The 27,983-nt window shown below is 40.7% G+C and overlaps 1 protein-coding gene across 3 annotated transcripts in view; it reads right to left on the reverse strand.

The window, feature by feature from the left end:
* Positions 1-27,322, reverse strand: part of HABP4 (hyaluronan binding protein 4) — a 43,263-nt gene extending 15,941 nt beyond the window's left edge. For all 3 annotated transcript variants that reach the window (XM_027616709.1, XM_027616710.1, XM_027616711.1), the window contains exons 1-5: positions 26,855-27,322; positions 22,004-22,166; positions 15,205-15,345; positions 14,904-14,972; positions 5,489-5,572 (exon numbers count right to left, since the gene is read on the reverse strand). In XM_027616709.1, coding sequence (XP_027472510.1) covers positions 5,489-5,572; positions 14,904-14,972; positions 15,205-15,345; positions 22,004-22,166; positions 26,855-27,209 — 812 coding nt within the window. In that variant the 5' untranslated portion in view covers positions 27,210-27,322. The remainder of the gene's footprint in view (positions 1-5,488; positions 5,573-14,903; positions 14,973-15,204; positions 15,346-22,003; positions 22,167-26,854) is intronic.
* Between the last annotated feature and the right edge of the window lie 661 nt (positions 27,323-27,983).

Below are 27,983 nucleotides of genomic sequence, written 5' to 3' on the forward strand. Positions count from 1 at the left end.
TATAATCTAGTTCTGATTTCTAAAACTGATGCAATGAATTTGAGGATTCTTTCACAACTCAGATGACCTAACAGAAGTTAATAAATTCCAAAAAGTTCAGTAAGAACAGACTTTGTGTTAAGACCACAAAAGAAGTACTTTTTGTGTCTGCTTGTCTTAAACAACATCGTATCTAAACATGAAGGGCTAGAACATAAAAGGGTAAGGCATATGGGAGATGCAGTCTTGAAGTGATACACAGACATTCAAAGTGAAGCAAACAGTGGAGCTCAGAAGAGAACGCTGGCGGCAACTGATTCCCTCCTTGAAAGCGATCGCCCTGCCCCCACTCACTCTGGGGCACACCATTCATGAGTGGATGTACAGATGTGCCCGATGCATCCTCCCTTCCCATCTGTCATTGCAACAAGCCATGTTGGAAGCAGTATAAAATCACTAAGGACAGGCTCGTTAACCTTATTCTCCACTGACTACAAATTATTACAAAAACACATTCTATGAAAGCTCTGTGAGGCAGATCCCATTTCCTATCTGAATTGGCACCAAATGCAGTTTTTACTGGCAGTTTTAGCAGGCTGGATTTTCAACAGGAAGAGATATATAATTAATCCCTCAGTTCCAGAGGGATGAAAGCGGTTATATTTCTAACTGTTATAAAAGCATTGTAATTGCTATCACTGTAAATTTAACACCCCCTTCCCTCCCCCCGCCACCTTTTAACTAATTCAAAGACCTTCACAGTTCTTGGTATATTACCAAAATCTTGGGAGATGACTTTCCATCAAAGCTGCTTATAAATATAAAGTGGTCTAATCTACGATCTGTAATGTGAATAATGCTATATGCAAATTTGATAGTTAAACATTTGTTTCTAAATGGGTGAAATTATAGAAGAAATAGAACTGTTTTAACAACTGTTACTTTATTTAAAAATAAATGAGGCAATAATGCTAACATTTACTGCATGCTTACTAGGTGCCAGATGCTATTCAAAGCACTTTACATTAATTTGGTCATGATCATTAATCCCACGAGTTAGATCCAATTAATAGCTCCATTTTACAGGTAAGGAAACTGAGGCAGAGGTCATATGTTAACAAATGAAAGAACCATGTTTCATATCCACTCATTCTATCTCCAAAGCTCAGACTCAAACTCTGTGCTTTTTAGGGAATAAGAGGGCAGAGAAATACACTCAGAAGACAGTCAGGATGTGGGCAGAGAAAACATATGTAATGCCAAATGTCCAAATATCCATTCAGTCAATACGTTTTCACCTCAATACGTGAAAGGGTGCAGGGAAAAGAAAAAAAGTGGGTTCTAGAAATAAAACTTGATTGACTACTAGGGCAAGTGGATTTAACCTAACACGTAAACAATACCTCTTACTTCCTTCCCAAGTACTGAAAGGGAAGTGAATTTGATGCTAAACTTGTGAGCTCCTCAGAAATTTGCCATATACATTTTAAAGAGGTGTTTTCCGGCTTTAAGAAAATTCAATCTTCACTGTCTAAAGAAAAAAATACTTGGAAACAAACTACAGCAAAAAATATTTCATTGCAGGTATTTTGTAATGATGCTTCCTCAACACTCTCTTTTCATAAGGACTTTTTACTTTTTTTTTATTATTATGTTATGTTAGTCACCATACAAGGACTTTTTTACTTTTAAGGAAGGAGGGGAGCATTGTTCCATATTACTGAATAGGGAAGTCCTCAGCCACCCTAGCAGCCCTTCCTCTGCTCACACAACCAACATCTCCCCTTTTCAGTTCTTCATAGAAAATTGGTGTAAATGGCACTTTTCAACCATTCCTGCCATTCACTACAGGTAAGAGCATGAATGTCTGTCCAACAATATCTGCTTTGAATGCTAGCTCCGCAATTCTTAGCAAGTCCTTTCACCTCTATGTCTCCCCATGAGGTCAGCAACAGTGTCGACTCCTTCACCAAGGGGCAGCAAAGAGTTAAGGAGTTAAGACATGGAAGCATTTAGAGCAGCTCCTGGCACACAACAAATGCTCTGTAAATGTTAGATTTATTCTTATAGTCTTGTAGCAAAATACTCCCAAGACATCACCGCAAGCATCCTCAGACATGTGATAAGGAACACGTAATACTTCCATAACGAAAGGGGGAAGGAGGGAAGAAGAAAAGGAAGGGCATAGCACATCTGTCCACAAAATGTGTCCAATCTGAGGAAAATATATGCTCTTTGGGGTGTATGTCTGAACATAAGTGAGGGTACATTAAATTAATCTATCAGGAAGTTCTAAACTGAGAGGTGCGCTGATATACATTTTGGCTGGGTGCTAGATCAGCCTGAGAGTTAGGTCAGCATTCAGATAAAGCGGACATCAGAGAGCATCACCGTCATCAGATGTACTTCTCAAACGCAAACATAATATTGAAATTATCAAAAAACTGTAATAGTATTATTGTGATAATTTTAAAGTGTGACAGGGCAGTGCAGAAACAAGAACTTCACAGCACGGTGGGCTGTTGGATGGCCATGCCCCTGCACCACGGCCCAGCTCCTGCAGTTCTAACTAGACGCTCACTGTCCACTGCAGTCAGCAGAGAAGAAGGGGGTCTGCCAGCTAGCTCTGCTAGGACTCTGCAGACTGTGAGACTGCCACCAAATCATTAAGTACTATTTTGTCTTCCAGAGTAGCCAACTGAATTATTTTGTCTAATATTATAAAAGCTAGAGTACCTCAATCAATTCCATAGATTAGAGTTATGCTATAATTGACTCTATTATTCTGCCTTACATAGCCTGAATTTGTATAAATGGTTTATTGGCTCAAAAAAGATGTAATTTTTCCTGAAGGTGTCTAGTTAACTCACTTTCTCAACATTCACATAAACTTTAATCTACTTCCTTAGTTACCTGTCTAAATATTCACATCGTTAACTTATTTCTTTAATTCAAAACATTTCTTAGTTGTTCTGAATAGTAAATTAACAGCTTCCATAATCATCAATCATTGCAGCATTTTACTCTTGCAATAAGAATAAGGATAGCAGATATTTACATAGCATTAACTACATGCCAGGTCCTCCTGTGTGATGCATGCGCGCGCGCGCGCGCGCACGCACGCACGCACGCACACACACACACACACACACACACACACACACACACACACACCCAACCAGTCCTTATAACAACGCTAAGATGTAGGTACTATTATTATTCCCATTTTACACATGAAGAAAACTGGCATAGAGAGAAAATAAAAAACTTGCCCAAACTAGTATGTGGCAGAGTTGGGATGTGAACCCACATGCTGGCCGGGGGTCTGTGCTCTTAACCACTGGACACCTTGCCTCTCTGCAGCTGAAGAATGAGGAAGAGTTAAATCAGTGAAGAGTGAAGGGAGTTTGGAAGTGAGGTAGGGAAAAAAAGGCCACAGCACTTGCAGCAGCACTCTGGCATGCGTGGGGTGGGGGCAGGAGATTCTTCATTCTTCAGCTTGCGAACGCCAGATGCGGCCACATCCTGAACCCACAGAAGGCACCCGAGCAGCAGCACTTGAGGGCTCTGAGGGGCACAGACCACGCAAGACTGTACAGGTCAGATCAAGGGGCAGGAAAAGAACAGCAAGTCACTGGGGTCTTGCACCAGGGGTGAGGACATTACGACCCGAATGCTAGTGTGAAAGCCGCGGTGCTGTGGAAATGGCTGGTCGAAGATGAGAAAGCAGGAAACCCTGTGACAGACCGGATGAGAGGACGGTGAGGAGTGGAGATGAGAGGAGATGAGAAGGTACCTATTACCAGGGCAGGGTGACAGACTGGATTTGGGGGAAGGAAGGGGGTCGAGAAGAAGGAAGTCTCAAGGATGACTCCTAGGTTTCTGATTTGTGCAACTGGATGGATGGCGACGGGCTGTTCCACAAGATGGAAACGCCTGATGAGGACAGAGGTTTCTGGACTTCTTCTGGACATGTGGAGCAGGAGGAGCATCTGCGATGTCCGTGGGAGGTGTCCAGAGTAGGCAGCTAAGTACACACACACCCGGAGCCCACGCTGGTGGTGGGAGCCAGAGATAGAGTCTGGAGTCTGCATGTAAATGACGATTCAAGCTGCAGAGGTGCATGAGATCCTATAAAGGACACTAAAAAGAGGACCTATGGCAGAGCCCTGAAGAACTCGACATTTTAAAAGACCAGAAAGACAAGGATGAGTCTCCAAAGGAGGCGCTGAGAGGCAGAAAGAAAACCAGAAGAGTACAGATATCACAGAAACCAGGGAAGGCAAGCTTAAGAAGAAATCAATAAAGCCAAATGCTCTGACAGATCAAGAAAGATGCCGATGGAAACATCTATTAGGTGTGGAGACATGTGGTGACTGTTTCCGAAGGGAAATGGGGACAGAGCCAGACCTGGAGTGAAGTGAGGCTGAGGTGAGAGGAGAGGAAATGAAGAAAGAGTACATATAATCCTGAGAAAGGTAGCTGAATGAGAACGTGGGGCAAGAGTAGCAGATTTAAAATAGGTGACACTGAGCATGTTTAAACTGTTGATAAAGACCAAAGTGGGGAGGAAAGTGAATATACCTCAAAGGGAGGGAGCTGACAGTGTGAGGTTTCTCCACAGGAACAGGATCCAAAGCCTGAGCAAGTGGCAGGAGAGATGGCGCCTCTATCTTACCACGAGGGAAGGAGGCTTGGAGGCAAGCCGGTGCAGGCCGGTTTGTACCTTTAAGAGTGGAAAGATGATAAAGTTCCCATCTGATGGCTCCCAATTTCTGTGTGACATAGGAGGCAAAGTTGTATCCAGAAAACGAAAGAGGCTGTGTGGATATGGGAAGGAGGGGGGGAGGGGAAAGTGGGGGCAGTTTTAGGGTTTTGAGGAGACACGAAGGATGGAATTGATCGTTGTAAAGAGTGGGAGAAAGAGTGAGTGCAAGAAAAGAGGAATGCTGGGCAGTGTTGAGGGCTCGTTTCAGAATGCAGAGGATTGAGAACTTACAGGGGTTCCTGCCGGCTCTGCGGTGTGAGCTGCAGTGCTCAGCCTGAGGGTGCAGGGAGTGAGAAGGCAGACAGCTGGTGGTCATCCAGGAGGCGGGTTTTGCTAGCAAGGCACAACAAAAGATCCAAGGGCAAGGGAGTTTAAGGACTGGGCAAGGATGCTAGAAGTGGATCAGGGACCTCAGCTCCATAAAGAAAGAGGGAGGATGGACTCAGAATAAAGGGACAGAAGATGAGGGTCCTGATAAGAGGAAGACTAATTACAGTACAAGCTGCTGATGGAAAAGAGGTTGTGGGCGCTGGGTGGAATACCTAAACTTAACTCATTAATTATCATTAATAATCAGTCACTAGATTATTTGAATTATTAATGAGTTTGATTATTCATTAATATATCAAGATCAACCTTCTGTGACATAATAAAAGGTGAGCTTCCTGCTCTGTGAAGGACACTTAGAAATCGTTAGGAAAAAGACCAACAACCCATGGGGAAAATGAATAAAATACCCACTTGGCTGGAGATTCCTCCTCCAGGGGGCCGGGGGACTCTTCCACTGCTGTGGTCTCCTCCATTGGTGCAGTCTGCTCCACGTCACTGAAAAGCAGTGAGAATCATTCTAGTCACACAAATATGTTCACATCAATGCTCTTACATATGCAAGATTAAAAAAAATACATTTTGGGGGCGCCTGGGTGGCTTAGTTGGTTAAGCATCTGCCTTCGGCTCAGGTCATGATCCCAGAGTCCCAGGACTGAGTCCCGCATGGGGCTCCCTGCTCAGCAGGGAGTCTGCTTCTCCCTCTGACCCTCCCCCCTTCTCATGCTCTCTCTCTCAAATAAAATCTTTAAAATAAAAAAAAAATACATTTCAATATCCTTTTTCGTAAGTAAATACCATTCAAGTAATTATATACACAAACAGGTAATCTGCATCAAAATGAAAATGAGAAAACTGCTAATCCACTGAAATTACTTGAAAGATGTGAAAAGTACTTTTAGAAATAGAAGTTTCTATGAATGGCCTAAAAATAAAAACAGCTTATAATAAACAAGAACAATTATTTAAAACTCTTACTGTCCTAGGAAATTCCAAGTATTACCAGAGGCCATAAAATTTCTCAACCTGTGCTTTTAGAATGTGTTCAAATTTAAGCAACCATCAACAATACAGACTGCTAAATACATAGGATGTCATATATGAACCTCATGGTAACCACAAACCAAAAACCTGTGATACACAAAAAATAAAGAGAAAAGTATCCAAACATAGTATTAAGAAAGTCATCAAATCACAAGTGAAGAAAGCAAGAGAAGAAAGGAAAAGAGAAGAAATAAAAAAAAAAAAAAACAACCAGGAAATGATTAACAAAATGGCAGTAATGCACACCTATCAATAACTGGACTAAATGCTCCAGTAAAAGACATAAGGTGACTGAATGGATTAAAAAAAAGCAAGACCCATCTGTATTCTGCCTACAAGAGATTCACTCAGACCTAAAGACATACACAGGCTGAAAATGAAGAGATGGAAAAAACATTTACCATGCAAATAGAAGCAAAAAAAAAAAAAAAAAGCTGGGGTATCAATATTTATATCAGACAAAATAGACTTTAAAACAAAAACTCTAACAAGAGACAAAGAAGAGTATTATATAATGATAAAGAGATCAATCCAAGAAAAGAATATAACAATTATAAATATCTATGCACCCAACACAGGGGCACCTAAACATATAAAGTAAATGTTAACAGACATACAGGGAGAAATCAACAGTGATACAGTAATAGTATAAGACTTTAACACCCCACTTACATTAATGGATAGATCATCCAGACAGAAAATCAATCAGTGGCTTTGAAAGACACATTAGGCCAGAGGGACTTAACAGATACAGAACAAACCATCCCCAAACAGCAGAATATACATTCTTTTCAAGTGCACTTGAAATATTCTCCAGGGGACGCCTGGGTGGCTCAGTTGGTTAAGCAACTGCCTTCGGCTCAGGTCATGATCCTGGAGTCCCGGGATCGAGTCCCGCATCGGGCTCCCTGCTCAGCGGGGAGTCTGCTTCTCCCTCTGGCCCTCCCCCCTCTCATGTGCTCTCTCTCTCTCTCACTCTCTCTCTCAAATAAATAAATAAAATCTTAAAAAAAAAATTAAAAAAAAAAAAAGAAATATTCTCCAGGATAAATCACATGTTAGGCCACAAAATAGGTCTCAATGAATTTAGAAGGCTGAAATCATATCAAGCATCTTTTTCTGATCACAATATAAAGCCAGAAATCAGTTACAATAATAAGACTGGAAAAAACACAAACATGTAGATGCTAAGCAACATGCTACTAAAAAACCAAAGGGTCAACAAAGAAATCAAAGAGGAAATCAAAAATACCTTGAGACTAATGAAAACACAATGGTCCAGGGGCACCTGGGTGGCTCAGTCAGTTAAGCACTGCCTTTAGCTGAGGTCATGATCCCAGGGTCCAGGGGTCAGGCTGCCTGCTCAGCAGGGAGCTTGCTTCTCCCTCTCCCTCTGGCCCTCCCCTGGCTTGTGCTCTCTCTCTCTCTCTCTCTCTCTCTCAAAGAAATAAAATCTAAAAACAACAACAGCACAACGGTCAAAAATCTTTGGGACACAGCAAAAGCAGTTCTAAGAGGGAAGTTTATAACGATGCAAGCCTATCTCAAAAAACAAGAAAAATCTCAAACAATTTAACTCTACACCTAAAGGAACTGGAAAAAGAGGAACAAAGCCCAAAGTGAGTATAAGAAAAGAAATAATAAAGATCAGAGCAGAAATAAATGAAATAGAAACAAAAAGCACAATGAAAAGGTCTATGAAACTAAGAGCTGGTTCTTTGAAAAGATAAATAAAATTGATAAACCTTTAGCCAGATTCATCAAGGGAAAAAAAATAAAAAGAGAGAACCCAAATAAATAAAACTGTAAATGAACGATAAGTTATAACTGACATACAGAAACACAAAGAATCATAAGAGACTACTACAAAAAATTATACACCAACAAACTGGACAACTAGAAGAAATGGATAAATTCCTAGAAACAAACAATCATCCTAGACTGACCAGGAAGAAATAAAAAATCCGTAACTGGCCAATTATTAGTAATGAAATTGAGTTAGCAATCAAAAAAACTCTAGGAGTAGATGGTTTCATAGGTAAGTTCTATCAAATATTTAAAGAAGAGTTAATACTTATCCTTCTCAAACTATTCCAAAAAAATAGATGAGGAAGAGGGCGCCTGGGTGGTTCAGTTGGTTGGGCGACTGACTTCGGCTCAGGTCATGATCCTGGAGTCCCAGGATCGAGTCCCGCATCAGGCTCCCTGCTCAGCGAGGAACCTGCTTCTCCCTCTGGCCCTCCCCCCTCTCATGTGCTCTCTCTCTCTATCTCTCATTCTCACTCTCTCAAAATAAATAAATAAATCTTTAAAAAAAAATAGAAGAGGAAGAAATGCTTCCAAATTTACTCTACAAGGCCAGGATTACCCTTACACCAAAGTAAAAAAAAAAAAAAAAAAAAAGACACTACAGAAAGAATTACAGGCCAATATCCCTGGTGGACATAGATGTAAAAATCCATAACAAAATATTAGCAAACAGCATTCAATTCATTTACCATGAGCACATTGGATTTATCCCAGGAATGCAAGGATGAACTCAATACCTGCACATCAATCAACGTGACATACCACATTAACAAAATGAAGATGAAAATGATATGTCCATCTCCATAGATGCTGAAAAAGCAATTCACAAAATTCAATATCCATTCATGATAAAAACTCTCAACACAGTGGGTATAGAGGGAACATACCTCAACATAATAAAGGTCATATATGAAAAACTCATAGCCAATATCATACTCGATGGTGAAAAACTGAGAACATTTCCTCTAAGATCAGGAACAAAACAAGGATGTCCACTCCCACCACTTTTATTCAACATAGTGCTAAAAGTCCTAGCCACACCAATCACACAAGAAAAAGAAATAAAAGGCATCCAAATAGGTAAGAAATAAAACTGTCACTATTTGCAGATGACATGATAATATATATAGAAAACCCTAAATTACCCACCAAAAAATCATTAAAATAAATGATTTCAGTAAAGTTGCAGGACAAAATGAATATACAGAAATCTGTTGCATTCCTATATATTAATAATGAATTAGCAGAGACATTACAAAAACAATCCCATATACAATTGCATTAAAAAGAATAAAATGCCTATGAATAAACTGAACCAAGGAGGTGAAAGACCTGTACTGTGAAAACTGTAAGACACTAATAAAAGAAATTGAAGACAACACAAATAAATGAAAAGATACTCTATGCTCATGGATTGAAAGAATTAATATTGTTAAAATGTCCAGGCCACCCAAAACAATCTATAGATTTAATTCAATCCCAAAATGCCAATGGTATTCTTCACAGAACTAAAACAAACAATCCTAAAGGTGTATGGAACCACAATACCCCAAATAGCCAAAGCACACTTGAGAGAAGAACAAAGCTAAAGAGAGCACAATCCCAGATTTCAAACTATACTACAAAGCTGTAATAACAAAACAGTATAGTACTGACACAATAATAAAGATAGAGATCAATGCAACCGAAGAGAGCCCAGAACTAAACCCATGCTTATATGGTCAACTAGTGTATGACAAAGGAGGCAAGAACATGCAATGGGGAAAAGACAGCCTCTTCAACAAGTAGTATTGGGAAAACTGGACGGCTACATGCAAAAGGATGAAACTGGACCACTTCCTTACACCATACACAAAAATAAACTCAAAATGGATTAAAGACCTAAATGTAAAAACCGAAACCATAAAATTCCCAAGAGAGAGAAAGAAACAAACCATAGGTATGAAACTCTTGGACATCTGTTTAGCAATATTTTTCTGTATCTGTCTCCTCAGTCAAGGGAAACAAAAGCAAAAATAGACTATTGGGACTACATTAAACTAAATAAAAAGCTTTGCACAATGAAAGAAACCATCAAGAAAATGAAAAGGTGACCTACTGAATGGGAGATCTTTGAAAAGGGGTCAATATCCAAAATATATAAAGAACTCATACAACTCAACACCAAAAAACCTAACAGTCCAATTTAAAAATGGGCAGAGGAGTTGATTAGACATTTCTCCAAAGAAGACATACAGATAGCCAAGAGACACATGAAAAGATGCTCAACATCACTCATCATGAGGGAAATGCAAAAATCAAAACCACAATGAGATATAATCTCACACCAGTCAGAAGAGCTAGTATTAGAAAGACAAGAAATAACAAGTGTTGCTGAGGATGTGGAGAAAAGGGAATCCTTGTGCACTGTCGGTGGGAATATAAATGGGTGCAGCCACTATGGCAAACAATATGGAAGTTACTCAAACAATTAAAATAGAATTACCCTATGATCCAGCAATGCCACTTTGGGTATTTACCCCACCCCCCAATGAAAAGATGAATTGTATGTATGTATGTATGTATGTATTACTTATTTATTTATAAGATTATTTATTTAAGAGAGAGAGTGCATGCACAAGCGGGGAGAGGGGCAGAGGAGCAGAGGGAGAGAGAGAATCCCAAGCAGACTCGCCACCAAGCATGGAGCCTGATGCAGGGCTCAATCCCACAACCCGAGTCAAAATCACAAGTCAGATGCTTAACCAACTGAGCCACTCAGGTGCCCCAAAAGATGAATTCTATTTTTATTTATTTTATTTTATTTTATTTTATTTTATTTATTTGAGAGAGAGAGAGAGCAAAAGCACGAGTAGGGTGAGGGGCAGAAGGGAGAAGCAGACTCCTCACCGAGCAGGGAGCCCAATGCAGCACTTGATCCTGGGACCCCGGGATCATGACCCATGCCAAAGGCAGACACTTAACCAGCTGAGCCACCCAGGATCCCCAAAAGATGAATTTTAAAAGATATATGCACCCTTATATTTATTGCAACATTTACAATAGTCAAGATATGGAAGAAATCTAAGTGCCCACTGATAGATGAATGGATAAAGAAGATGTCCTATATATGTACCAATGGGATATTATCAGCCATAAAAAAGGATAAAATCTTGCCATTTCTGACAACATGGATGGACCTAAAGATATTATGTTAAGTGAAATAAGACAAAGAAAGACAAATACCATATGATTTCACTCACACGTGTAATCTAAAAAACTAAACAAATGAAGAAAAAAAGACTCATAAATCCAGAGAACAAACGGGCAGTTGCAGCAGGGGCATGGGGTGGAGGAGGCTGGGCGAGATAAGTGAAGAGGATTAAGGGGTATAAACTCCAGTGATAAAATACACAAGTCCTGGGGATGAAAGTACAGCATAGGGATATAGTCAGTAATACTGTAATACTTTTTATGGCGGTGACAGATGGAAACTACAGTTAATGTGGTAAGCAGTTCACAGTGTATATCGTTGTTAAATCGCTATGTCATGTGCCTCAAACTAATAGAATATTGTATGTCAACTATAATTCAATAAAAAATTTAAAAAATTCTCAACCTACAAGTGTCAAATGACTCACAATACACAAGAATACACCATAACAAACTTTTAGAAAATGATGGAAACATTCCACAATAATGAGTGTGCAGAAAACAAACAGGCTGGTGATAACTGTGCCAGAAAAATAAGGCTCTGAAACATCAATTTATATACCATCACATCTAAATACAATCTACAGATTAGAAATTATAGCACAATGAGACACAATGTGAATTCTAATACACATGATCTTAATTTTTCCTTTTTATGTTAGCGTTAATCCTATATGATTATTACTTTAAAAAAAAAACAGTACCAGCAAAAGAAATTTCATTTTCAGGGAAATGCTAAAATTAGTCACTATAAGTATATCCATTAGAAATATTTCATACTCTACATACAGACCCCAGCACTTTTTCATCTCCCATTAAGGAAAAAGTATCACAACATAAGCTATTTTTTAAAAAGCAAAGATAAATTGAACTGTAATAACAGAACTGACTTTACATTTAAGATTTTTTATTCAACATGCAAAGCTATTGTACTGAACTTTAAAAAAAATAATTTTTTAGACCCAAAATTTGAATAATTAATTTTTTCAAAGTTTATTTATTTTTTTTAGTAATCTCTACACCCAGCGTGAGGCTCAAACTCAGGACCTCAAGATCAGGAGCTGCATGCTCTTCTGACTGAGGCAGCCAGGCGCTCCAAATAATTAATTTTTACTTTTAAAAAAACGGTCGGAAATCAAATGCACTCTGAGTTTGGAAGGACGCGGCTGCTGCTCTGCCTGGTGGAGGCCCCTTTGCAGAGGCTACCTCTGTACATCAGCTGACCCGGGCAGGGTCACAGAAGGTTCTGGAACCCAGGAGCCCCGAAATCTAGCAGCAGCACACAAATTACTCCAACTTTCTCTTTATTCCCCTGGCAACATAATAAACCAAGGGGATAAAAACCATAGGTATATTGGTAATTCATAGCTTTCAACAATTAAAAATCATAAAAGGGCGATGTAAACACCAGCATTTCTTACACTTGAGCAGCTAATCTTAAAAAAGGAGAGAAATCACAGATCTCCCTCCTGTGTTGACCTAAATTATTTAATGAATAAACAAAAAACTAACGTGCTTACAGCTCTTATAGAACCATGTGATCAAAACTACAGAACCATGGGGTTTCAAAATTAGCAACAATTTATGTTGGTGGATTTTGTTATTTTGTTGAAAGTAGATAATCAATGCTGGATTTACAGAAAAAAGATAAAGCCCCAGGGCCCATGTGTATATTTTGACTTCAGTTATATGAATGCAGAAAATGCCTATTTGCACAAGTACATTCCACAAAGCGATGTTAAACACTTCAAGGCTTTGTTATCAAATTCAGACTTCACACTTACCCAAATCTATGACCGCAAACAGATTTTAATCGAATGTTACTTGATTATTACATAAAACCATCTTGCTCTTTGCCAAGATGTCCATCGACAGATGAATGGATAAAGAAGATGTGGTATATATACACAATGGAATATTATGCAGTCATCAAAAGGAATGAGATCTTGCCATTTGCAATGACATGGATGGAACTGGAGGGTGTTATGCTGAGTGAAATAAGTCAATCAGAGAAAGACATGTATCATATGACCTCACTGTATGAGGAATTCTTAATCTCAGGAAACAAACTGAGGGTTGCTGAGTGGTGGGGGGTGGGAGGGATGGGGTGGCTGGGTGATAGACATTGGGTAGGGTATGTGCTATGGTGAGCGCTGTGAATTGTGCAAGACTGTTGAATCACAGATCTGTACTTCTGAAACAAATAATGCAAGATATGTTAAGAAAAAAGAAAAAGAAGAAGATAGCAGGAGGGGAAGAATGAAGGGGAGTAAATCGGAGGGGGAGAGGAACCATGAGAGACGATGGACTCTGAAAAACAAACTGAGGGTTCTAGAGGGGAGGGGGGTGGGGGTATGGGTTAGCCTGGTGATGGGTATTAAGGAGGGCACGTTCTGCATGGAGCACTGGGTGTTCTGCACAATGAATCATGGAACACTACATCAAGAACTAATGATATAATGTATGGTGATTAACATAACAATAAAAAAAAAGAGAAACCATCTTGCTCTTTGAAATGAAAATTGGAAGGCACCATTACTGAAAACCGCTTTTGTGGGTGTGTTTCAATTGGTACCAAGAAAATAATATCTGATATGATATTTTTTTTAATTACCACAAACGGAGAAAATTCTACTTTCAACACAGGCACCCACTGTCAAACTGCTGAAGAAAACCATTAATATCGGAAATGGCTCATTGTACCATTTTGAAAACATCTTATCCATAAATTTAGTTAGCACTGCCAATGCCTTCAAAGAGGAATACTAACTACAGCAAAACCCTCAAACTTTTATTTTTTTTAGAAGATTTATTTGTTCATTTTAGAGAGGTGGAGGAGCGGCAAAGGGAGAGAACCTCAAGCAGACTCCCTGCTGAGCAGGGAGCCCAGACACAGGACTTGATCCCACGACCCTGAGATCACGACCGGAGCTGAAACCAAGAGCCAGACGCTTAACCAATTGAGCCACCCAGGTGCCCCTGGACTGATGGCATTAAATAAGGTGGTAAATCAGGTGACTCAGAGGTATTACTTTTTAAAGTATGTATTATCAAAATAAAAATAAACAGAATTAAAAGATTCGTAATCAAGATCCTATCAAACCCTATACTGAGAAACATCAACAAGTTTCTTTTTCCTCTCAAGGACAAGGCTTGGAAAGCCTGCCCCACAACATGCGCTGGGGGACCTCTTCCTTGCCCTGCGCTGCCCGGAAACATTTCTTGCCCAGTCTTTGCGGACACAGGAGGGCACTGTCCCTGCAGCCATGAAATGAAACAGCAGAACCAAGTGCCTCTTCTAAGTAGCAAAACTGACACAGATCTGACATACTATGAAGCCTCAGAAAAATGTCAGATTTGAACCTTCATTGAAACTTGTCATTGAGCTTAACCTGCAAATGATTTCATAAAATCAAGATGCAATGTATATGAGAACTTGGGGAGGTCACAGAAAAATAAAGTATAGAATATCCAGGAATTTAAAAAGCATTCTGAGGCCTATGTACAGTGCCATGTGCTAGGGCATTAGCAAATACAAATTTGTCTGGGCTAAAATATGATAAAAGAACTTTCAAAGTTGTTTTCAAATCTAATTGCAACATAGCAAACATGCTTTAAGAAGTCATCTCTCTAAACAAAAGCCTAAAATGAATCTCTACCTAATGGCACACAAATATAAAGACATTGAAAGCACAACAGAGAGTACTTTTTACGAAAGGAAAATAAAGATCCAGAGATTTCCACCTAATTGTAGGTTCACAGAAGGCACACATTTGCACCGTACCTGGTATCTTTACCTGATCCCCAGGTTCGAACTCCACATCCACCCATGTTGTCTTCGGTTCTGATTGCTCTAGAGAAAGAAAGAATATTCCTTTAAACTGGAAGGTGGTTTCCAGTCAATCTCCAAATCAGAAAAGCTGATTAGAAAAGCTGTCCCAGGATCAGCTCCCTCAGGAATAAGAGTACACTATATAAAGTCAACTAAATATTAACACATAACAGATTTGTACCATGTATTACCAAGACCATAAAGCGAAAACAGCAGTTCCAGAGGAACTGATATTTTCTCATTCCCACCATACCTCTCAAAATCTCGTTTCCCTCTCTGGTCAAAACCGTCGAAAGCTCTGTTCCCGGGGCCGCCTCTGCCTCGGCTTCGCATGGCCCCTCTTGGGCCTCCACGGCCTCTCAGGGGTCTGTCTCGATCAAACCTGTCAATGGGTCTAGAAAGAGATGGGTATAATCAAAAGTGGTGAACTGCATTTAAGGGCTAAGAAGACTCTTTTCAGAAAAAAAATTCTAGAAGGACACGATGGCTGAAATATACTGGAAAGAACAGTGGCTTGAAAAATAAAGTAATGGTTAATGTTTACCGAATACTACTTACTACCTGAAGCACTGTTCTGAGCACGTCACATACAGAAGTTAATTCTCATAAACAGAACTACAGTATACAACTATCATCCACAAATCAGGAAACAAGAGGCACAAACGAGGTAGGTAACTTGCCCAAGGTCATACGGCTGCTAGTGAGGATGCCAGACAAGAGAAGGAGATCCTGGGCAGGTCTTACTGTGGAGGGATATCCCTTTCTCTGGATCCGGTTTCCTCATTTATAAAACGAGGTTAGATAAACTCCAAGATTCATCCCAGCTCTAACATTCAATATTTAAGTTAAATTTGGAATGTTTTGTATAACAGAAATAATTTAATTTCAAATTATGCCCCCTCCCAAATCTCCCTCTCCCAAACACGACTAGTCAGTGAGTGACACTTGGGGCTGAAAACATTAACCTGCAACCAACTCAATTCTACCCCCACTGCCCTACACAAACTTCCAAAGACAGCTGAAGCTCCTTGTTCTTAAAGCCAACAGCAACTTTTGTCTTTATGTCATTTGACCCCTTTTCATCATTGGACACCGTTGACCGTTAATTTTCCTCTGACCTCTCTGGCTTCTCTTTCCCGGCCTGTCCTTAAAAAATTATTTTTGTAATAGGTCATACTGAAACAGGGTACAAAATTCACAAGCTATTCCCCCTGCTCCTTAGCTACCCAATTCTACTTCTCACAGGTAGGCAAATCCAGAGTCACATAAAGGGACCAGTTCTATACCTTGCCTCTTTCATCTCACTAGTCTTGGTGCTCCACACACAGATGCCTCCCTTGTTCTTCTGGGTACCTGACTATCCTTACGTGTACCTGCATTCCTGACTTCCTATTTCTGGCACATATCGTCCTCATCTCTACACTACTGCTGTGTGACCTTCATTCATGTGACCCTGCATCTCTCATTGGGGTCTCTGATTCCAGGCCACAAAGCCAGTAACTTCCTGGACATACCCTCTGTCCATGTCCTGGCCCTGCAGATACGTGAGCAACATTGACCCCTTGCTCCTCCTATGGTCCCCAACTCACAGCACGAAAGTACCTAAGCCAAGAACCAGGCTGTCTTCAACAGTCTTCCCCTCATCCCCTGCCACATCTGCTGGCCCAAGGCCTGACCACCCACCCACTTCTCACACCCATTCTTGGCCACGTCTCAAGTCACTGTCATTTTTTTATGAGGACTTGAAGCTACTGCAGGAAGGACCACATCTTTTTCATCATTACAACCTTACTTGAATAAGATAAATTATATTTTTTAATTTGTCAAGGCTTTAAAAAACATTTAAAATCATGACAAATTACTTACTGAACCCTAGTGGCATTAGTAGCTCAAGCACCAAAACCAGAGATATGTTCCAGTCTACTGTTATGACCGAAAACGTTACAATAAAAAGCTACTATATGATAGTGGGTAAAAAGATACAAAACTCACTATTCTCTTATTCAAAAAGGTTAAAAAAAATACAGAATCACCAATCATTAACTTTATGCAAGGCTCTTACAAGAAACATCATCCTAAATAAATTCTCTAGGTTGGCTTTTCTGCCTCCCATCTCCTCCACCCCGACCAAAACAAAATTTGTATTTTTTTTTTTTTTTTTTTACCTTAGAGAGAGAGAAAAAGAATGTGCGCACGTGGCACGGAAGGGCAGAGGGAAAGGGAGAGAATCTTAAGCAGACTCCCCACTGAGTGTGGAACCCACGCAGGACTTGATCTCACCACCCTGAGATCATGACCTGAGCCGAAATCAAGAGTCAGCTGCTTAATGGCCTGAGGCACCCAGGCATCCCAAAACAAAATTTTTAAATAGAAATTGTCATAAAATTGATTCCATGTTGATAAATATCTGAAGCAGAGTTCTAAAACAATGACAAAATTAAAGTAACAATAAGTTCTTAACAAGGGAGTTGGACAGGGCCATAAAAGAAAAAAAATGTACTTAAATATTGAGAGGAAATGAAATACCAAAACATACATGGAAAATAATGCCAACAGTCAAAATCAGGTCTAAATTTACATGAAATCTACATCAGATACCAATAAAATACAAAGTCCTTTAAAATATAATAGTGAGGGTGCCTGGGTGGCTCAGATGGTTAAGCGTCTGCCTTCGGCTCAGGTCATGATCCCAGAGTCCTGGGATCGAGTCCCGCATCGGGCTCCCTGCTCCTTGGGAGCCTGCTTCTCCCTCTGCCTCTCTCTCTCTCTCTCTCTGTCTCTCATGAATAAATAAATAAAATCTTTAAAAAAATATATATAATAGTGATTGAAACTGACCCTAAAATAGCCCTGTGTGTTCTGGTTTATTTTAATCCCTTGAACCATTTTTTTCTTTACTCCACAGATTACCCACACCCCTACCCCCAATTATATTCTCAATCACTTCCTTATAATCCCTTGATTATAAAATATATCCTCTTTGAGCTTGTGTTGGCAGCACATATACTAAGAGGTGGAACAATAAAACATATCTTTTTTTTTTTTTTTTTACAGGTTAGTGAGCATTGAGAAATCCTGTACTCTATTTAGGAAGCTTGATTTGTGTTGTACTCACAAGCAAAAGCAAGGAAAATAACATTTCAGCCAAGCACCGTGCTTTACATCCCTGTAATCCACTCTCTGACAACAATCCTCATAAGCATATACAAGCACCTGTTTTACAGGTAAAGGGAATGAAGTTCATGGAGGGGAAAGTGAGGGGTTAGTGTTTACTGGGTACAGAGTTTCACTCTAGAAAGATAAAAATGTTCTGGAGAAAGATGGTGGTGATGGTGGTACAACAGTGTGAATGTATTTAATGCCCTGCACTGCCATACATTTATAAGTGGTTAAAATGGTAAATGTTATGCTATATTTTATCCCAATTTTTTAAAATGCTTCCTTATGAGAAGAAAAAAACAAAACAAAACAAAAACATCTGAGTAAGTGATTCTTTCAGAACCGGAACAGACTTTGAATGACCAGCAGTAAACTTCAGAAAGAGCCAAAGAGTCAAAATAATCCAGACAGAAGCAGACTAATTTCCTAATAGCCTATGTTCAAAGAGTTCACTTAAGTTCATTATTTGGAGCCTAAAGAAGTGGGGGAGGAATTCTCTGGCATTAAAAACAGTAGTGGGCACCCCCCCGCCACCGCCCCACCATATGCAAGCTACCTGGCTGATCTCTGCACCTGAGCCACATGGACAGCTACTCCCAGCACCATTTCTGACACTGCTTCCATGTGAAAATAGGTGTTCTGCCTTAGTGGAATAAAAATCCACATGAGCCGGCTGTGACCAGAGTACCCATCACTGCAACTCTGGGTCTTTGTTTCCCCATTCCTAAACATGGAGAGGACTGAATTAGATATACTCTGTTAGATTATCATGACTCTAGGGGCATCTTTGTGGCTCAGTCGATTAAGCATCCGACTCTTGACTTCAGCTCAGGTCATGATCTCAGGGTTGTGAATTGAGCCTGTGTCTGAGACTCTACGGTGGGCATGGAGCCTGCTTAAGATCCTTAAGGATCTGCTTAAGATCCTCTTTCTCCCTCTCCCTCTGCCCCATCCTCTGTGCGTGCATGCTCTCTCTCTTAAAAAAAAAAAAAGATTATCAGGATTCTGTAATTCTGTCCAATAAACATGTATAGGTATCATAGAAAACACATATCATGATTTTTCACTATCAAATAAGCGAAGAAGAAAGTCCAATTTATTATATTCAAACCTGGAGAAAGAGCTATGAGAAATGCTCTTATAGATTGTTAGTGATAGAGTAAATGGGCAGGTTACTAGGATAGTGATTGGGTCACTATGTATCAAAAGATCCCCCCTTACCCTAATTTGTTTTCACACTCTATGTACCCATCCAAACTTGCACTAAAGCACAAACTGGGTCCTAGGATACACGACACCCAGTTGAGGATCACTGCTTTATGGTTCCCACTTCTAGAACTCCAATCTAGGAAAGGTCCAACCCTAAGGGAATGATTACATTGTACTGCATCCAAACAACACATCATAATAGAACCATAAAAAATGTTTACCAAACATTGTTAAGGAGATGGAAAACACTTCTGCCATATCAAGTGGAAATGAAAGCATATAAAGGACTCAGTGCATATGTATTATCATCTTAATATTTAAGTGTATCTATGTATAAGAAAAAAAAGAAAAAATTAGGCCAGTGTTAAGTATTAGGTGGTAAGATAAGTAGTTTTAATTTTCTTTATAATTGCATGCATTTTCTAATGGTAAAATTGCCTTATGGATCTTTATTAATAGGAGAGTACTTTTTAAGAAATTAAGGAAAATAACTTTTCTGATAGTACATGACTTATCAAAAATAATTTCAAATTTCCTTGAAGGTAAAAATTACCTACATATACCTAATGTAATACATGAGAAGGACATGAGATATCACTTCTGTGGTATTCCTGCCAAAGTGCATGATATCATTCCATGAAGAAACATCAAACTCAAATTCTGGGCTGTCCTACAAAATAACTGGCCCACACTCTTCCAAAATGTCAAAGTCATAAAAGATAAAGGAAGACTAAGGAGCTGTTCTACATTAAAGACAACTAAGTGCAATGCACATTCCTGGACTGCATCCTGAACCAGGCATTTTTTTTTCTTTTGCTAAAAGGGCATTATTAGGACAACTGGTGAAATGTGAGTACTCTGTAGATTACACGATTTAGAGGATTAGATAACAGAATTGTATCAGTGTTAATGAGTTGGATAACTGTACCATGTTTTTAGGAAATACATTTCAAGTATTTAGGGATAAAGAGATATTTCTGTACCTTACTCTTAAATGTCAAAGAAAAAAGGTGTGTGTGTGTGCGTGTGTGTAAAGGAAGGGAAGGAGGGAGGTATGTTAACACTTGGGGAATCTGGGTGGGGATATATAGGAATTCTTTGTCTAAGTCTTGCAACTTTCTATAAATCTGAAATTATTTTTAAAGAAAAAAGAAAAATCCCTCCATAATCCCATATCCCACCCTACCCCACCCTTATATACATGTATGATTTCACTTAATAGGCATTGTTTTGTGTTAACATATACTCACCCTTTTTAAGGACTCATTTTGCTACTTAAAAAAGCTGGAAACATGAATTTGTGCTTTTGAGCTATAATTTCCTTATCTCCACAGAATAAATCCCTGAAGTGAGAAAAAAAAATACACATATGCTTCCCCAAATAAATAGCTCTGATCCAGAAGGCTTTTTGTAAGCAAGCAGACTATGGCCATTACACAGCAAAATTGAAGTAATCACCAAAAATAGCAGAATTAAGCCTTTCTCTTCCCTCACCCTCCAACATAGCGGCAGATACAGCATCTTGATGTTCTGACCATATAACTTCTAGGGAACACATCTGTTGAAGTCACCGCCTGCCTCTGCCCTCCCAGACTGAGCTACTCTGCTGGACTTCTGCACTTTTGGGGAGGGTGGGGGTGGTTAATGAACATGGTTTTACAAAGCCATGTCCTTTGGTTAACTTGTAGCCAGGATCCTAAGTGGAACTGGTAGTCAAGAAGTTGAAAGACTTTGGGAATAATGGCTCCCTTGACATGAAACTACTGACAGCTGATAGTGTCAACACACACTGTTCTAGTCTCCTTCAGCCTTTTCTACCTATTTTCCTTTAAATGTGATTCACAAGTTGTTTGTTTAATCTAAACTCAGTGTTGTGCAGGTTGAATTATTAAACAAAAACTTGAGGCAGTAGGCACCTGTTATGCTGGTACCAAGCAGGAGACCCCAAGAACTGCTCTCCATGCACAGGTAGCCCACCCACTGCCCCATCACTCAGGAGTGGTGTCCAGCCACACCAGCCTGAGACCACCTTCCAGTTCAGAGCACTTTCTAGAGGAAGGTATGGGAGCCAGAAATTGGCGTCACACACTGTATCAGTTCTTCTTAAAATGTCATCATGAAAGCCAATTGGCCTAACCATGGGAGCAGGAACTTGTTTAAATTTGTTAGTAGTCTAATGGACTCTGAGAAACAAACTGAGGGTTCTGGAGGGGAGGGGGTGGGGGGATGGGTTAGCCTGGTGATGGGTATTAAAGAGGGCACATTCTGCATGGAGCACTGGGTGTTATGCGCAAACAATGAATCATGGAACACTACATCAAAAACTAATGATGTAATGTATGGTGATTAACATAATAATAAATAAATAAATAAATAAATTCGTTAGTAGTCTAAATTAGTAATGTTAAGTCAAAATCATAATTATATCCCAAGCCTAAACTGCAAAAGAAAATTTAACCAGTTTAACAGACTCCTGTCTAGTTTTTTATGGGAGTGCTTTGTGCAGTTATACCAATAAATAATTCATTTTTCACCATATAATCATTTCCCTCCTGTGTCACCTAAAGTAACTGCCAACTTCAATTGGCAAAATATTCCCAGGACTGGCACCATGAAAAGGTAGCAGTTCTCTTAAAACCCTCTGGCTCCCCCCCACCCTCCTGGCCGAGGTCTTCAGTACATACTTTTCATCTGTGAACTTCTCAGGTGTAAAGTCCGCCTGTCTCTCAGTCTCATAGGGTCGATACTCCCTGTAGGATCTGCGCTCTGCTCGGTCAAGTGTCACCTCCGTCCCCCGGCTGTCATTCCATCCCTGTTGCTCCCCTCTTCTGGGAGCTCGCCTCCCGCCTGCCAGGGACAAATCAGAAGGGACAGCTGGGACACCAGGTCCATGACAGCATGTTTACAGAGAGTTTTAAATTCCACTTTTCTGGAAGTCAAAGTCATAGGAAAATCTGGGAAGTTCAGAAACATTCAGAGAAGAAAAAAGTTGTGGATACTGCCAGGGCCCAGAGTCAACTACAATTGACCCTCGAGCAACACAGGTTTGAAGTGCGTGGCCCCACGCAGACCTGGATTTTTTTAGATACAGTACAGTAGTGTCAATGTATTGTCTTCTCTAGCTTATCTGCTGTTAAGAATACAATACATAATACATACACAAAATACACACTAACTGACTATTGTTGGTAAGGCTTCCAGTGAACAGTAGGCTATTAGTAGTTAAGTTTTTGGGAAGTCAAAAGTTGTATGTGGATTTTTACCTGCACGGGAGGTTGGTGCCCCTAATCCCCACCAAGTTGGTTGAGTCAACTGTACTTCCTAATAAAACTTTTAAGATACTTATGTTCTCTTTCTCTTTTGTCCTAGGAAATATAAACTATACCAACTAACGTATAATGACAGGTATCTCACAGAGTGTGACAGCTCTGGATAGACACATTTGCTAAACTAACTACTTGTGGCAAAAGCAACTTTATTAAAACATGGTAGTTATGCTCCATACAGAAAAATTAAAGGATAAACACTCTGTATTTCAGATTGCACTTTAGATAAACTATGGTTTATCATTGGCTACTAAGGTTTTCATTTCTAAATAGTCGTAGTTTATCTTTTTTTGCTTGAAAACAGATTTTCCTGCTCTCGTGCTCTTTGTTGGGTTTTATGCATTTATGATACTTCTCAATATGAGCCCAAGCTGCTATTTGCCAACTCATACAAGGACCAGTCGGCACTCGAAGGGACATCTCTCATTTGCAGAGAGACCAGCACTCAGCCATGGCCACTACAGGCTTCAATCTCTCCCTCTCTCTCTCACTTTACTCCTCTCTAGTTTTGATGCTTTAAAAATTCTTAGATTCCATGTCTGAAGGCAGCTAATACTTGGTAAATACACTGTGAAGAAATCTGTCGCCTCTTAAATCATCTCCCAAAAATGTATTTATTTTTCTTTATATGCATTAAAAGGTCTCCATCTCAAACAGGATGTGCTATTTTTATTATAGTAGCTTCGATTTTCCTTGGTATAGCTTACCCTTCACATTGGTTGTATGGCTATAAAAATATTAAATGTATTTGAGTGAATGGATATTTTTTAAATTCCTAGATTCCTCTCTTCCTTAGACAACACATGACTCTTAAGGAATATATGCTTATACATATTTTTGTTTTCCTACTGAATACTTCCTATCTGAACTTTTTACTGGGCACATGTAAATATTAACACAGTTCCAATACCTTACTGATTCCATTTTAAAACAAAAATCAAGTCTGTGACACCACTAACATAAAATTGCACAATTTATTACTTGTTAGTTAACATAAACTATTTTTTTCAAATGTGAACAGTTACATAATAAATCTAAGTTCAATCTTAAATTAATGTCCCATAGCCTAGAGATGCTTAAATCCAGTTTGCATCCTGTACTGATGCCACAATCTAGCTTATGACATGTTTGGGACATGGGAAAGATGTTGTCATAGATAGATTTAAGTTTCTCTTGCAGAAACAAAAAAGAGACTGACACTTGTCCCAGAAGTATGCAATGCCAAATCTGAGGGCATGTATATTACTAATAGAGATCCAATTTGAAATGTTAGGTAGAAAATGTTATTATGAAAGTTAATTATCTAACAAGTTGAAAACTACAACAGACTATGAAATCAGCTAATATGCCAACAGCAACAATACTTTTCAGTACTTTTCCCTCAATGTAAAAAGTTATTTTAATGCAGCTTCAAATTTCCTATTTATAACCTATTTTTAAAAATCTTAATATTTCCACTCAACTACAGAATTATTTAGGAGCTATCGCACCTTTTTGCTTCCTCAAGGTTATTTTTTTAAATTGTATCAATTAAATTTGGAATTCACCATTCAAAACTTAAAATGACATTTACTGCATACTTTGTATTAAAACGTCTTCCAAAGTTTTGGTGTACAAATTAAAAACCATTAAATACAACTGGCTACTTATCAGAATTATAAATACACTGCAAACATTTCATTCTCTCCCCAAAACCCAAACAAAGATAAAAGGGGTCCAGTTTTTTCCCCACAATTTAGTGCTAAGAGATCAAGACTGCAACTGAACCTAGTTTGTTTCTGTGCTGGGTCAGCAGCTCCAAGCAAATAATGCAAACACTGAATTTCTCTAGCCCTTTCCAATAAAAGCCTGGCACATGCTGTCTGATCACTGATCTAAACCCAAGCCCGTATGAAGGGACCGAATACAATAAAATTTACAGCGAGATTTCCTACAAAATAAAGTTGAGCTTTGACTCAAAGACAATAGTTCTGAAAGGTTAGGAAAAGCGAAGCTGAAATAGCCTCTATGGATTTCAAGAATGAATTTCTCAAACAAGGCTCATCCAAGGATCTATATATGTTGTTAAATAGTGAAGGGCATTAAAAACCTGTTTCTATGGGAAAATCTTATGATTTCCACAACCACACCCAAAACTGTTTCCAATAAATGTCAAACATGTTTTGACTTTGATTCTCGTCCACACTGAGCATTCACTTATAATATTCTAAATTAAAAATTTTGAATGTTAGAAAAGTACAGTCCATATCAATTAGGGCTACAAAACCTTTATTAGAGAGTAGCTCTCTATAAATTTAGTACAGTAACTACATGAATGGAAATTAATGAGTTGTTTGCTCCTGAAATAACACGTCTGAAAAAGAACTGACAAATGACAAAATTGCCATTTTAACTAAAAAATTCACAAAAGATCTTTAATATAGATCTAGATGTAAAAGCCAGATCATCTGGATCATGAACAATTGACAGAAAAAATGTTATAAACCCACTAGTTACAATGCTAAGTGAAAGCAGGTTGTAACTCAGTTTATATACCATTTAAATTTAGGAAAAAAGAAATAGCTCTCTATGTACATAAATGCAAGGTGTTAACAAGTAAGAAAAATAGGAGATTTTTACTTTATACATTTTGGAATTGTTCAAAACTCTAATAATAAAAATGCATGATTTTTAATATTAAAAAGGTTAAAAAGCAATATATTAACAGCACTGAATGCAGTTTCATACTATTCTAAAAGATACATTACTTTCATTTGTTAAAAAGTAAAGGGAGAGGAAAAACTTAGCCTTCCTCAGTTCTTTCATTACTATATTTATCTAAATAGATATATGAGAAAAACGAGAACATAACACAAAATTTACAATATATCTCGTCTCATTCACCGTTTAAATAGGCTCATAAACGTACTGGCCTACCAGCATGGGGTTTTCAGATATCCAGTAGCATTTAAAATAATTTTTCAACATCTTTATTACAGTAACTTTTCTCATTCTCTAGTGATACTGTTGGACTGAAGTTTTCACAGATAAAGGTAAACATTACCTAGCTGCACCAAAGTCACTTAAATCAGAAGTTGTAATCTCAGGGCTGGGAAGCACAGTTGTAATCAAGGAACAAGCCAGTAAAGCCGAGTTGAATACAGTGGCTCGAGTGATCGAACGACACATCTTAATCTTAACACTCTTTTAAAACAAACCCTAGGACCACTGCCTTATTTTAGGAAAACACTGGAAACACAGGTGGAGTCTTGCAGACTATGAACTGATGCAGTTCAGGTGATAAACGACTCTTAAGCACCCTCCCTGGCTAGATGCGGACAGGGGTATCTCGCTAAGCAGGGTGTGGGGAACTTTGAATATTCTTGTTGAAAAGGTTAAAGGTTAAAAACGCTTTTCTTAAAGCAGCCTGAGTTAATGACAAGTTACACATCCCAACGACACTACATGCTGTATTGAAAAATGATGCGAGCTGGCTGCTGGAAGCCACCGTAAGGGGATGGGGTGTACGGTGACGGGGTGAAGTTACGGAGCCTGGAAAGAGCCGGGGACCCCGCGTCCGCCCCCGCCGCATTCTGCTCGCGGCCCTGACGTCACAGCCCGCCCCCGCGGTCACCCAGGCCTTCACTCCATCACAGAGGCCTGAGCCCCTCACCCCCGCCATTCTTCACACACCCTGGGCTCTCGCCACCACTCCCCGCGGCCGGGTGCGCCCTCCTTCCTCACTCTCCTCCCACCACGCTTCTCTTTTTCCTCCCGACCCGAATCTTGCAGTGGTCGGGCTGGAGGATGGAGCCGGTCCCTGCTAGCTCTAGATTTGAGCTCCCCGGGGTAGCGACCCCAGTTATCCCCGCCACACACACCACCCCAGCAGTATACCTCAACTTTGCCCAACTTGTAAAGGCTCAGTTCCAAGATTGCGAGACCCTTACTCCACGCCCGCACTCCCCCCACCCCCACAAGGGGCTGGGAAAGGCCAGAAGGGGCGTGACACCCCCCTCCCGTCCTCTTTTTCTACCTTCCTCGGCCACAAGGCTTAACCCAAGGCTTCCCAGAGGCCCCTTCCGTTTCTGGATCTGGACCCCCCTGACCCCAGTCTCGCAGTGGGGGGGGGGGTCGAGAGGAGGCCGAAGAGGGGTGACCCCATTCTCCTTCCCCTCCTGCCCACCGCGCCCACCGGGGGTGCCCAGGTGCCGGGCTGGGCACGCGTACCGGGTGGCAGCTGGCCGCCCCCGGGGCTGTCCGGCTGCTGCGCGCCAGGGGCCGGGAGGCTCTTGCGCTCCTTCTGGGACTCCCTCCGGCCGCCGCCCGCGCCAGGTCTGTGGCCCGAGGCCCCGGCCGGACTCCGGCCGCCGCGGTTGCCGGCCCCGGCAGCCGCCGCCTCGTCGCGCCTCTTGCGCTGCAGCTGCTGCTGGCGCCGGTGCTCGGCCTCGCGCAGGATGTCGAACGGGTCCGACTCGTCGTCCAGCAGCTGGTGGAAGCGGTTGGCCACGACGCAGCCGAAACTCTCTTGCATCGCGGCACCTGCGGCGGCCGCGGCCACGGGACTCCCCAGAGCGCCCTTCATGCCCCGCGGCCACTGCGGGCCCGCCGCTAGCAGCCCACGCGAGCGAGTCTCAGCAAAGCCGGCGGCGAGGACCCATCCCGCCCGCCGCTACCTCCCTCCCTGCCCTGCCCTGCCCGATCCAGTCCCGCCCGGCGCCCGCCCCCGCGCCACCGCCCCCGCTGCCCGCCCAGGCGCCGCCCGACAGCCAATCAGCGCACGCAGACACGCCCCCTTTCCAAGCCGGCATCCCTGGAAGCCCAATCAACGGCGGGCTGCTGTCACGTCACGCGACCTCTATGCCCCTCCCCCCGACTCAGCAGAAAGGGGCGGGGCACAAGGGGCGGAGCTACTGGGAGGAGCAACGAGTCTTGTAGTCAGTCCAGGCAGCTCGGCTGTGCGGGTGGGTTACGGCCATTATTTGTGTTCTTTCTGGGACTGGGTCTGTATTCATTATGGGCCACTCTTCTTTGAAGTTTATATATTCATCTAGCCATTCAACTACGTATTGAACACTTATGTGCCAGGCATTATGTCGTCAGAGATACTAGCTCCGTGTTTTCGTGGATCTTAGTCTATAGACAGAAAACCGCCCTAAACGAAAGGCACAGACTTTTTTACGCGCCCGAAGCAAAGGGACCTGACCTAATTAGGAGACCTGGAAAGGCTTTCCCTCGGAAGTGACGGTTAAACTGAGATACGAGGGATGACAGGGGCAGGAGCAACCGCAAGTACAGATGTCTTGAAGTGGGATGGAGCACAACCCATTGAAATTCAAAGGAAACCATTGTAACTGAA

The sequence above is a fragment of the Zalophus californianus genome, chromosome 13, assembly GCF_009762305.2.
Source record: "Zalophus californianus isolate mZalCal1 chromosome 13, mZalCal1.pri.v2, whole genome shotgun sequence".
Lineage (NCBI taxonomy): Eukaryota > Metazoa > Chordata > Mammalia > Carnivora > Otariidae > Zalophus > Zalophus californianus.